We start from the raw sequence: 12,909 nt of genomic DNA on the forward strand, positions 1-12,909 counted from the left end.
ATGTAATTTAATATTTGAAAAGGGAGAGAAAATTTCGCCAAAAGTCAGAACCGAACCAGGGTCAATCACGTCAAAATATGCGTGACACACGTTTGAACTTCTGCGCCACTAGTAATAAACAACTGATAAAATTACCCACCCCATAAATAAAAGTATTAACAAACTTTTATGCAATAAATTTATGATTTAAAAATGAGCATTCCTCCCAAAAACATCTACATTTCTGTCACTTTCAAGTGTTAGTATATATAATCAGTTGCATTTATAGGGGTTATTATAGCACAGTTCTGTAATAAGGGGGTTATCATAGAAACCCCCTGGACTCACTGGTTTTCAAAACCTGGCTACGACCATGTGTTAGACTACAGGTGACTTTCTATAAAGAACTGCTCAAATAGTATTCGTGAATAGGTTGGAAACTCCTACATTTTAGGCTTGTGTGTAAATGATTCAATGACTCAAATCATTTATAAAGACCATCAATTGTTGTGATACTGCACAAATCGGTTCTATGAGTGATTCAATGACTATCTTTTAAAGACACTTGTTGCCACCTACTGCCATTAACTAAGTATTGTAACCTGAAAAAAAATACCTGAACCTGAACCAAATTAAAGGACCAGAACTAAATGTTTTATAAAATTATTTCATAGGACTCTTTAAATATTTTCCAAAGTTTATCTTGGCCAAAAAAAAAAAAGAAAGCCTCCTGTGAGGTTAAAGGTCATATAGATATACACTCTTTTCTCACACCCTTTTCTCACAGACCTTTGGTCTTTTTTCTTATTCATGTATAGGGTAACACATGGGGGGTTGAAGAGAGGTTCGTTTCTAAGTCAGACTGATGCAGTAATTCACCTGTACATAAAAAAAAAAAAAAGTAAAAAAAGGTACATTTGTTCAGACGTGACACACACTTGAATGATGTGAAGAGAATGTCTTAAATCAGAGACTGTCTCATGAGTGTGCTGTTCGAAGAACCAGAGAGATTGTTCTGTCCTTTTGACAAAAGACATTATGGCTGGCCTTTTTTTCTCATGTGTCTGTCTAATTTAAAAAGTGATTTGCAACTTTATTAAAATCACAAACGCAGGATATTTATAATAGGAAGCCTTTTTGTAAGGCACATAAAAAGGTTATACATTTTCAATATAATGAGAATATTAGTGGACAGACGGATTTAATAATGATCCTTGTGTATGATACACTGTGAAAAGAATTCTTTCACATGGGAAGGTAAATGAGATGGGTTCTGTCCAATTTAGTAAAAACAAAACAAGGCCTTAGTCTGATCTGTTAGAGAGAAGTACTTATGCTAATATGATAACTGCCCTATTGTTGATGTTGCTGTTGTGGGAGCTTTAATTTCACTTAGAGTATGTGGTTTAATAAAACATCTATTATAGATATTCAATATTTTTTAGGAGTTTACTGTATACCATTTTTAGGGATATTTATAATTCAGCTCAGATAGTATAAGTAATAAACACTGTATTCAAAACATTTTCGAAGACCTTAAGAATCTGTTTGATTGAATTTTAACTTGAAAGATTGGTACAGCTACTGTATGTTGACAGTTTGTAGATATGGCACTCACCAATGTCCCAGGAACCAGGGCTGTTGTTCTCAATCTCACTGCGGCCGATGACATACCAGACACAGGCCATCCAATGTGCCAGCAAGGCAAACATGGACATGAGTAATGTGAGTACCACTGCGCTGTACTGGGAGTAGCGCTCCAGCTTTTGCAGCAAGCGTAGAAGCCGTAACAAGCGAACTGTTTTCAGCAGATGAACTCCAAAGTACTAAACACAAAGATATTGAATGTTCAAAATGAAATCATAGAATGAATAATTATTTAAGATGGCATGACCAACATCATATGAAATGTGGTGTCCCACAAAGCTCTGTGTGAGGGCCGGTAAAACAAAAATATACAGGTTTATAAGGTTGTGAATAAACAGTAAAATTATCTTCAAAATGAGAAAAAACAACACTCACCACACTGACATTGAAGGCGTACAACAGGTCAAAAGGTAGAGCAGCAATCAGATCCACAAAAAGCCAGGTGGTGACATAATGTACACAGATAGAGCGCGCATCATACACCACCTGGCCTGATGTGCTCACAAATGTGGTGCGAAAATTTAATAAAATATCTGTAACAGGGATATAAAGAAAAAAATATTAGAAGACACTGATATTTGTTAATTACTACATCACAGAATAAAATATTTTTAGATTTTATTAATTACCTGGTTCAGTGACTGATTATAAATGTTTGGTCTGGGTTCTAGTGACTATAATGCTATTAAATAGAAGTAGCAATTACAGCAAATAGTACTTAGAAAGATTAGTAAACGGAGCTCCTGCTTTTCTTTAACAGAAAAGCAGAAGCTTTTTTGCAAATCTTTTGATGATACAAATATTTGATCTGTATTATGAAACTGTGTGTAATGAGCAGTAACAGATTCTGTCATTGAAGACTACTGCTCTCAAGCAGTACTTATCCTCACTGTGGAATTCTAATATAAAGGTAATGGCTATAAATCTGACATTGTATCTAATGTGTCTGTATATGAGTATTTTCTTCACCTGTATCATTTAACAGTTACAGACAGGAATCTGACTTTACTAATGCATTAATATGACAGAGTTATTTCTGAATTATAAAACGCATATTAAACTTCTATTTTCTGACCTGTCCTTCAAAATCTTTTTAGTTTTGATCTCACGATTTTGACGATTTAGAAATACTAGATGTGTTTTGTGACATTTGTTTAGTAATATCTAGAACACTTGGCCAGCTCTGAGTAATTGAAAGATATCTGGCCGTATATTACCTCTGGTACATAAAAGACGGTCTGACTCAGAAATGTACACGCACACCTGAAAAAATAATAGGATGGTGTGCTCTGGGTACTTTATTAGCAGGCATTGGTATCAAAAGACATTTAATATCACCCATTATTGAGACAGAACAACTTATTTTTGCTAAATTAAAGACACAGCAAAAAAAAAAAAAAAACAATAGGACAGTAAGTTGAGCCTTACCTAACATGAAAAGGATTTCTACCAAGATGTCGCTCACACTCGGTGGACTTCTTGGGGTCGACACGTCATCCCGCCCACCAACAACGGTGAAACAGACATTGTAGGGCACAGTAACTGCTACATAAAAAGTGGCTAACAAGATCAGCCAATCCCATCCAGCTTTGAAGGTGCCGTAATGGAGGAGAATGAAACGGCTCTTCTGAATGGCTGCCACTTTGTACTCTGGGATGGGAGGCTTCTCACCGAACATGTTCTAAATATGATAGCAATGTTCAGAAATGTTTACTTTTTTGGTTTGTTTTTTCAAGATTTTCATAAACAGGATGATGTGTGCAGCACGAAAAGAATTAAAGAACTAATCCAACTCATTTCAGAAGAAGCAGTAAATAACTTTGTATCATTGCTGAACACAGCATATTGTTTTATATTTATCTTTACATTATTTTTATAGTTCCTTTTTATTTCCTACAGTAATGTTTTCTACTTGAATTATACTTAAGGTCTTAAGTCTGAATTATAAGAATGTAAGTGTGTCTAACTGGGTCTTACATTGTTGATCTTGAGTTTGCTCTTGTCTTGCTTCTGCAGGTGTCCAGACAGCTGGTAAAGCACAGCTCTGCTGCGTCGCCGGTTGGCATTGAAGCCTGGTGGCTGCGTGACCTTGTGCACCTCCAGCCCCGTCTCCTCGTCTGAACAGAGAACAGCCATATTAGTATATTTTTTAGTATATTTGTATATTTCATTTCTGAATTGTTTGACTCAACACTAAACAACGTCAAGTTAGTGTTAATGTGCATCGTAAGCACAGATAAGCATAGATAATATATTTCCACCATTACTTCTGTTAAGTCATTAGAAAATGCTATAGCTTAATTTTTTATCCATAATCCTCTGAATGATCGAAATTACACTGAAATCAATATTTTTTTAAATAAAAAAATATATATATTATTTGAACAATTATGAACACAGATAAAGTACACTGTTGGAAATAAACATGCAAATTTATAATAATCAATTCAAGTCTTTAGAAGCTCTCTGAAAAAGCAGAAATATGCCAATTTAGATAATGATTCAACTGTATCCAGTTTGTGCTTCTTCATTTTCCCTCTCTAAAGGCTATCAGACTCTCATTCTGTCTGCTGCACCAGGGGTGTTCAGGGTCATTCAGATTTGTTTTATTCACACACACACACACTCACACTCACACAAAAAGTACTATATTTTCAACTATTTTTAGCAAACAATGAGTTCAGTGTGTACAGCAAACTGTAGTATGGCTTTGTAAGTCTTTTGAAGAGTATTTTTCATTTTGGTGGTAAACAACAACAAAAAAGGAACTAATCATTTAATTATTACTTATATACAATACACTACTGTTCTTACATTTATACTGTAGTAAAATAAAATAAAAAAGTTAAAAATACTGTATCTCTATATCTTACTGACTTTTCTGAAATAAGCATTTGACGGTGTGTATATTATCTGTTTTCGAGGAGAAAATAAATGATGGAAAGACATTAAAGGAGATCTGCTCTCTTCTCATATGCTAACTAACATGTTCCCGTCAGCCTACCCTTCACTGAAGAGTTGATTTTAATTGATGACTTTAGTTTACATGACTAATTTGAAAAAGTGCCATCTGTCAGCTTCGTGTATAAAAGATGTCTTACAAATCTTCAAGTTTATTTCTTGTTCTTTCCAAAGCCTCATTCCATACTTTTTTTTATTTAATGTATTTTTTCCCTTTATTATATGAATCCAACCAAATTATTTCTTTTTAAAGAATATTTGGCTTAGTCAACATAATTAAGAATGTAACTCTCACTCTTTTTAAATTGATTCACGTTATTCACTTTTAATGAGGTGACATCATTGACCAGTGATATATTACTCCTAATGCCAGTACATTGTTTATCCTTCAGCCAAATGAACAGTAACCGTGCTTTGGCTCAAGCTCAGGACACTAAAGGGAGCTTCACACCTCCGTGCCAAGCTTTCTTCCTAGCCCTCGCTGTGTCTTGTGCGTGTCTTTTCATCTTTCTCTTTATCAGTCTACCGTTCACTCTTTCTCTCTGGGGAGGAGAGGTGTCAGGATTACTGTAACAGCGAGCACCACATGAGATGCTGCTGGCCTGTATAGAAGCATCCAAAACACACAAATCTGTATCCAAGAACGAGAGAAGGAATGAGAAACAGAGGATAAGCTTGCTCTGTACTACACCAGGTGTTTGAGGTGTGTGTGAATATTAGTGTAATTTAGGGAAAATAAGAATAATCATCTTGTAATGAGCTTTGTAGAGCATCCCATATGAGGCTGAAAGCATTTCTGTATGTATAAAAGGATAATTTGCTCTTTTGAAACCGTTCTCCCTTTGTTATAGAGCACTTTGCCTCTACTGTATAAACCCATTTTTGACTCTCTTGTTTTTCTTTCTTTATATCATTGTTTTCTTTGTTCTACACAACAACAATAAAACCGTTTTTTCATTGTGTATTTTGAAAGGTTACCCACATTACTGAAGGTATCTGAGAGACTGGATCAACGAGCAGCAAATTATGTAAGAATCAATGTAATGTAATGGCTTCTACGTTCTATAAACCACCAGCACAAAGAAGGTTTACTAAAGAACTAGAGAATCAAAACTAGGGATCCAATGATAAAAAGTTGGCTGATAACCAGTGTTGGGAGTAACGCATTACAAAAGTAATGCATTACAGTAACATATTACTTTTTGCTGTAACGCAGTAGTGTAAGGCATTACTAATCAATTTTCAGTAATATTTTACTCGGTACATGTTCAGTAATGCTTGCGTTACAATGCACTTTTAGCCCAAAATTTTATTTTTCAAATAAAAAAAAAAATAAAAAAAAACTAAAGACCGCAAGACATTAACGAATCGAAAAATGAAGCAAATAAGTCATATTTCCTGTTTGTGGTCAGTCAATAGCTGCTTGTGGTGTTTGTTTTGCATTTAAATAATTTCTGCGTTTTATTTCTTTCCTAGTAGCCTATAGTTTATAGTTTCAGTTCAAAGTGGCTCGCGCTCGCCCCGTTAAGCTCTGACAGAAAGGCTGCGTGTGAGGCTGACAGAGACTGAGAGACGTGTTTGAGATGTGCTGTTTTCCTTAATGCATAACTTACATTGCACAGGTATATTCTCCATCTGTAAATGTTAAAAAACCAATGGAAATATTTCCATTTTGCTGTCAGAAGTGCCTAAGCTTTTGCTTCATAAATAAATAACCATCATTCAGGTGGTGACACTCACCTCTTTCTGGGCTCTGTTCTTCATCTTGGACTTTCTTATTGTCTGTTATGTCCTTGTGTGATACTAGAAAGAGCACCACCTCTCCCTTCTCATTCTTTATGGGCACAATATCCAGAAGACACCAGAACTGAGTTCCTGTCGATACAAAATATCCATAATAGCTGTCAAGAGTTCAAACTCAAAATGAACATTCAATATTGACACACATTTATTGACAGGCATTTACAGTACGCATCCTTATATTTAGACCAGTCTTTATGTTTAAAATGTATTATAGCTCAATAAATGATATGATATGACCTAGACTACTTATTAGTTTTAGTCTAAATCAAAACTATCTTTTGTCAGGGGTTCTCAGTTGGCTGTACTGCCTTCATTTCCCATGAGCCCTATTTGTACCTTGAGTTAAACTGAACACATGGAAAAATTATTTTTGCAGCTCTAGACTTAAATAGCAATAGTAAATAGCAAAAGCAGCAAAGAAGGACATCTCAAAGTCACTGTCATCTAAAGTGCTTCGTATCATGTCTGGCAGGAGCATCTCATTTGAATCCATTAGATTTTAGCAGCTGAATCTAGGGCTGCAATAACTAATTGATGAAACTTATAAAAAAATGCCAACAATTCATTTCATTATCAATTAGTTGTGTCTTTATGCTTATCACAGAGAATATCCACCACTGACATCATATACCAATAAAAAAAAATGAATAAATAAATAAAATAAAAACCTATTTCATTGAGAAAAACATTAGACAATGGTGGAGTTCACAGGATGAGCAGTGCAACACAAAAGCAAGTTGTCTGAAGTTTGGGAGCGCTCTACACTCACTGTTCATTAGTATATATAATGTACAATAGATCCTGGATAAATATATTTATTTTGCCATTCAAATAATAATGTAAACAAATTGCAAACTGAAATATGTCTAAATATTTTGAAATATTTTTCTGTATTTTTATTAAATTATTTTGCTCCAAAAGACAGCTTCGATAATAAAATAAGCATTCAGCAAAATTCAACTCTTTAATGTGATAATAATAGTTTTGCTATTAATAATAATAGTCATTTGTTGCAACAGAAGAAAACAATTTGTTGTTATATTTAGCTACATATCATTTTTAGATGTGTTTAGTTCCTTATCTCTCTAATCTCTGATTTCTTTGCCCAAAATTTGAACAAAGACAATGTTCAACCTGGCCCAAACATAATAATAATAAAAAAGTTAATTATCTCTTCAAAACATGTTAATCTTCTGTCTTTTTCTTCATGAGTGGTCTGATTTGTTGTTTCTTAGCATTTAGCATTCCCAGAGTTATTATTATTATTATTATTTTTATAGTAAATCACAGTTTATATATGTAGTCTCTTGACAGATGAGCAGAACATGTCTTGACTGCTGAGCACAGAATTCCCTGTTTTGTGTCTGTGTGTATTTGTGAGCACACATGCAGGTTCTCTGACGTTCTGCAGCTGCTCAACATTATGCCACAGTATCATAACATGTCTCATTAAATCGAGACAGAGGGAGACAGAAAGAAAGAGGTAGAACATGCTTGGTTGGAGGATGGAGTCCCTAATGATACACAGCTCTGTGTGTGTGTGTGTGTGTGTGTGTGTGTGTGTGTGTGTGTGTGTGTGTGTGTGTGTGTGTGTGTGTGTGTGTCAACAAGCCCTTTCATTAGCCACAGCTTGAGTCGAGAGAAGTAAATTTCAATAAGAAAAGAATGCATTTCATTGAACCAGCAGTCAGAGACCATAGGCCATGTAACACAATGAGCAATAAGTTCAAAACAAACCACTTAATAAGGTCTAAGAACAGCAACATGCCAAACTATGAATAAAGCATGTGCTGCTGACAATAGGTAAATGCAATAAATTGATTGATCCCACATGTGGTGAACAGCTAAGATCAACAATGAATGATTAAACAACCCCTAGTTTGACTGCACAATGGACTGAAGGTTGTTATGATGATTACTGGCCAATAAGGGTCAGGTATCATTCTTAAACCTCACATAAGAGCTCTTTAATACACTACATGAACTGCATTGTATCTCAAAGCACTTGATATTTATTGATGTTTTTAAAGTGTGGATTTGAATTCTAAACTGCCACAGTTTGTGATTAAAGGGCCATTTTGTGAGTATACAGCAATAACAAAACACAACAGGGTTTCGCCTTCAATGCTGCAGTTAATAACAGCAAGAACCAAACTATTAGGCGTCTCCTGTGAATTTCATGTACAGGAATTTTCAGCTACTCAAAACCAGTGTTTGGGGAAGCTTCTCTGAGACAGCAGTTAATTCAAGTTATTATTTTGAAAGCGTAGTTAGCTACACTACAAGCTACAAACAAAACCTGAAGTACTGAATTACTTATGTAACTTATGTTTTTATGAATAAACATATACCCAACCGAATAACTGAATCATTTACAAGTCATTAAAACCAGTGAGGGGTTTTGAATGAATTAACAATCTAAGATAGAACATAGCTTATTTAACCAGTTAAAGTTTTATAAAAAAAAAATAAAAAAAAATCAGTCTAGACCCACCAGGGTGAATGCACAGTCCTTAGCACACATCTCAAAACGTTTACGGTTTCTATAGAAAACCAGGATTTCTAACTGCAGCTGAAGTGACGCGCTGACTTTACTAATTAGTGATTGACTCTTTTGCTCAGAAGGCGGGGCTTAATTTGATAGAGCAGCTAAATTTAGCGTTGCATTTCCCCCCATTCAAAACTATATGTGTGACACATGTCTTAGGTATTCTATAGTATTTGATATTAGTGTATGAGAGGTAACCATTCGGGATGAATCGATTCATTAGAATGAATCAGACTTTCCAACGCTATCTACAAATGAAAAAAGAAGTTAGTGGAAAAGCTGCACTAGTTTTTAAAACAGCTAAACTGTCAACATTGTCACGATACTGTAAAACACAGAAAGTGAGATGGTGCCGGGAAGTAATTGATTTAATTCTCTCTGCTGAAAGACAATAGAACCATCACAGAAAACTGAAAGAGTTTCTACTACAAATACCATTACAAACTTTACAAACCATCAACTTTTAACTCTTAAAATCATTTAAAAAAGGTTTTCTGTAGTGTGTTTTGGGACATATTCCATTAGGATTTATTGGTTTCAACGAACCACTGATAGAAGGTGATCAATTACCAGTAGAGACCGACATGGGTCCATTACTGTTTCTATCAGTAAAGCCATTAAAAATTTTGTGATGGTGTCTATTGTTTTTTCAGCAGGGCTATAATGTTGTTTCAACACCATAAAATGACTGAATGTTCAATTGTCATTCTTATTTTATTTTATCGTATTATTATTATTTAATTTTTTAATTCATGTCAAAGTGATAATTGAATCTGCTTCTGACAGTTTGTTAACTGACAGTGTCTCAATGCAATATGGCAGCCATGCAACAGGGAGAATTTACAGCAGCTATGATCTTTTATTCTTTTTGAACCATGTACAACCTCAACCTGAACCTGGAGGCCAGGAGAGGTGTGTGAGACGTGTTTGGCTAGTGCCAATGTTTAGAAGTCCTTTGACTCATTGACAAAGTGGCAGGATTGTTGTTGTGGCTGATGCACAGAGGCGACGAGATGAGTTCTGTTTGGGTCTGAAGTGGCTTGCCCAGACAATCCACAATCAAACCTTACAAACTGGAAAGAATACAGAAATAGCCTATTCTCTTTGATAAGACAACAAATAGCTGCTGAGTATCTCTTACATACCAGCCAAATGAATGGATCGGACTCTGTGAATTCAGACAGCAGGGGGGAAATTTTCTCTGATGAATGTTGCACGAATGCTAAATTGAAGTGAATCAGGTGAGAAATCGGTTGTCAACGGTTCAGTGTTTCGAGAATATTTTGCTCTAAATATCTGCCAAATTCTCTCCACCTGTTCTGGTGTCTGATAGGGGTTGACAGAGAGACCTACGCTGTATGTTCACAGCAATTCACAGTGGTCTCCTGGTACACGGATGGAATTGTGTTCTCTTGACCGCAGGTGGGAAAAAAAACGTGGATGGCATTAACTATACGACACGCTGTGCTCCTTCTGTTATGATTGTAACGTAATCTATGCTCAGCTGCTCCAGACACACGTTAAAGAACACGGCAGGCATTTAAAGCCAATTTGTTCAAATGTGTACAGTGTGTATTCCGGACTGAAATTATATTTGGGCATTTACTGTGAGGGAAGCTTACTTTTAAAATGAGCCATTGTAGATGTTTTCCTTTCGGATCTGTTTAATATAAGCTCAGACGGCATTTATTCCGTTTTTACATTTTATCATCCATATAAATGGCAAGCACTCAAATGTCTAATGGTCTAAACAAATCAATGAGTAAGGCATAAAGTTCCTAACATACTTACTCGATCTCTCTTGTTACACTGCTACTGACTAGATAGGTAAATGCACATGAAATATTGATTTGAGTTTCAATTATTTTATTAGACAATAGAGAAAATCTAATGTAGCACAGCTATGTTGGATATCATTTTCTTTAAAGTCAGTTATACAAGATTTAACAGCAGAACAAACTGTTCCAGAAAGCTGCATCAAATAATCTATTTCCTCAAGCCTGGAAGAAAATCTTGGGTTGATTACATTTAAAATGTCTTTTTCTATATGTCAATTGGTTCTGCTATTTTCTTTGTATCCCTCCATTGCCCCACTGTGTTAATTATTTCATTATCGCCTGCAGCTATGCCTGCTTTGTCACTCTAATCAATTCAGTATACCAAATTCCTTTCTGATTAATTAATTTTAAAGTTTGCTTTGATTTGGTGTCCTTATCCACAGCATAATTACAGTGATTTAATTGCTTCAGCATCTTTAATTAACTCTCCTTTTCGGAATGTTACATTAAATTTTTCATAATAACTTTAATATTATTAACAATAGTAATTGATAATTAAATAATTAATAATATAATTTAATATTAATCACATTTACATTTTATATTTACATTTTTAAATGTTATATTTTCAATAATAAATAAATAAATAACTATATATTGGGGGAAATAGCATACCATTCAAGCATTTTTGGCATGCAAAATCTGTTAACGCTTTATTTCACAGTTTCCTTGTTACAAGTTACATGTACTTACTATTATAATAACAATAAATAATGCATAACTACATGCAACTAACCCTAAAGCGAACCCTCAACCTAACCCTAACCCTAACCCTATAGTAAGTACATGTATACTTAAATGTATAATTACACTGTAACAAGCACACCTTTAAATAAAGTGTAGACCAATATCCCATGTAGTAAGTTTTAGGATGGACTAATACTATTTAGGATAGATATTAAGGGAATTGGAATTAATTCTTGGTAATTTGCTTGTGGTGCTGGAGACAAAGGCATATAATTAACGAAGAGTCTCCTACCTCCTTTTTTGTAGAAGACCAGTTCTGTCTTAAACTCCCGCCTTTCGTCCAGTGCACCCTGGATCTGTGCCATCAGTTTATCACTGGTCTCCGGCCCATACAGGAAATGACACGCACAGCTCTTCTGCATCAGTTCTGCACGGGCATAGCCAGTGAGTTCACAGAAGCCATCTGAACAATACACGATGGGATACAGCGACTGGACCTGCGCATTCCCCAGCACAAAGTTACTGTCTGTGAAAGAAAAACAACAAAGAGAAAGACATAAAAGTCTGCTCATGAGAAATGCAACAAAGTTATTTGCATTTCAACACTCAGTATATTCAACAAAAGCCCAGAATAAAAGAGTTATTGACTTCACAGTAGCTGTTCAAATTTTTAAAATGCAATGAAACAAAAGTAATAAGAGTTAACAGAACTCCCTTGTGCTAGCGATATTTTCTCCAGCTCTGTTCTCACACTCACCCCAGACTCACTGGAGGCCTGAACATTTTGCACATCCTCTCAACAACGCTTTAAGGTACCTTTAAGCACTTTCCACAAGCCTACTGGGAATCTGTTTTGCCTGCTGCCCTTTGACCTTGTGATAGATGTCTGAATGAATGTGACAGGAGTGAAGAAACTAGCCATTTATACACTGTGATTGTGGTGAGCTTTCTGTTAATGATTATCAGAAACATTTTGGTTTGCAGTCTATGTAATGGTTTGCATTGCATTAAGTGAATGTATGCTTGGTGTATTTTTATATTTCTGCAATTTTCCTCTGAATATGTAATAAATACAAGGACAGTATATAGGTTATAGCATATCAAAGTTGTATATAGTAGCCCCCCCATCCCCCAAAAAATATGAATGCATTGGAAAATACTAAAACAAGTTGCATCTGTCCACAAATGCAGCTAGAAATTTTCTCAGAACTAACTTCTCTCTTAAAGCAAATTTCTTCTTGAGAATTTATATATTTATTGTAATTAATACTGTACAGAGTAGATTAAAAGAAATCAATATGCCTGAGATTTCAAGATTTCAAGATGCAGAGTCAAAATAACATGATTCAGATCTGAAAGTGTGAATGATGAAACAAAGAACAAGCACTGAATCTAGTACAAGCACAAACATGCTTTAACTTTAGACTGCACGTATTCTGAAGCATG

The 12,909-nt window shown here is 35.0% G+C and overlaps 1 protein-coding gene across 1 annotated transcript in view; it reads right to left on the reverse strand.

The window, feature by feature from the left end:
• The window catches only part of LOC113098937 (potassium voltage-gated channel subfamily H member 8-like), a 32,908-nt gene extending 20,920 nt beyond the window's left edge, over positions 1-11,988 (reverse strand). Inside the window, exons 1-6 of the mRNA XM_026263986.1 lie at positions 11,756-11,988; positions 6,328-6,462; positions 3,604-3,743; positions 3,055-3,307; positions 2,002-2,159; positions 1,598-1,805 (exon numbers count right to left, since the gene is read on the reverse strand). Coding sequence (XP_026119771.1) covers positions 1,598-1,805; positions 2,002-2,159; positions 3,055-3,307; positions 3,604-3,743; positions 6,328-6,462; positions 11,756-11,885 — 1,024 coding nt within the window. The 5' untranslated portion in view covers positions 11,886-11,988. The remainder of the gene's footprint in view (positions 1-1,597; positions 1,806-2,001; positions 2,160-3,054; positions 3,308-3,603; positions 3,744-6,327; positions 6,463-11,755) is intronic.
• Positions 11,989-12,909: the final 921 nt, after the last annotated feature.

Source organism: Carassius auratus, unplaced genomic scaffold, assembly GCF_003368295.1.
Source record: "Carassius auratus strain Wakin unplaced genomic scaffold, ASM336829v1 scaf_tig00216747, whole genome shotgun sequence".
NCBI lineage: Eukaryota > Metazoa > Chordata > Actinopteri > Cypriniformes > Cyprinidae > Carassius > Carassius auratus.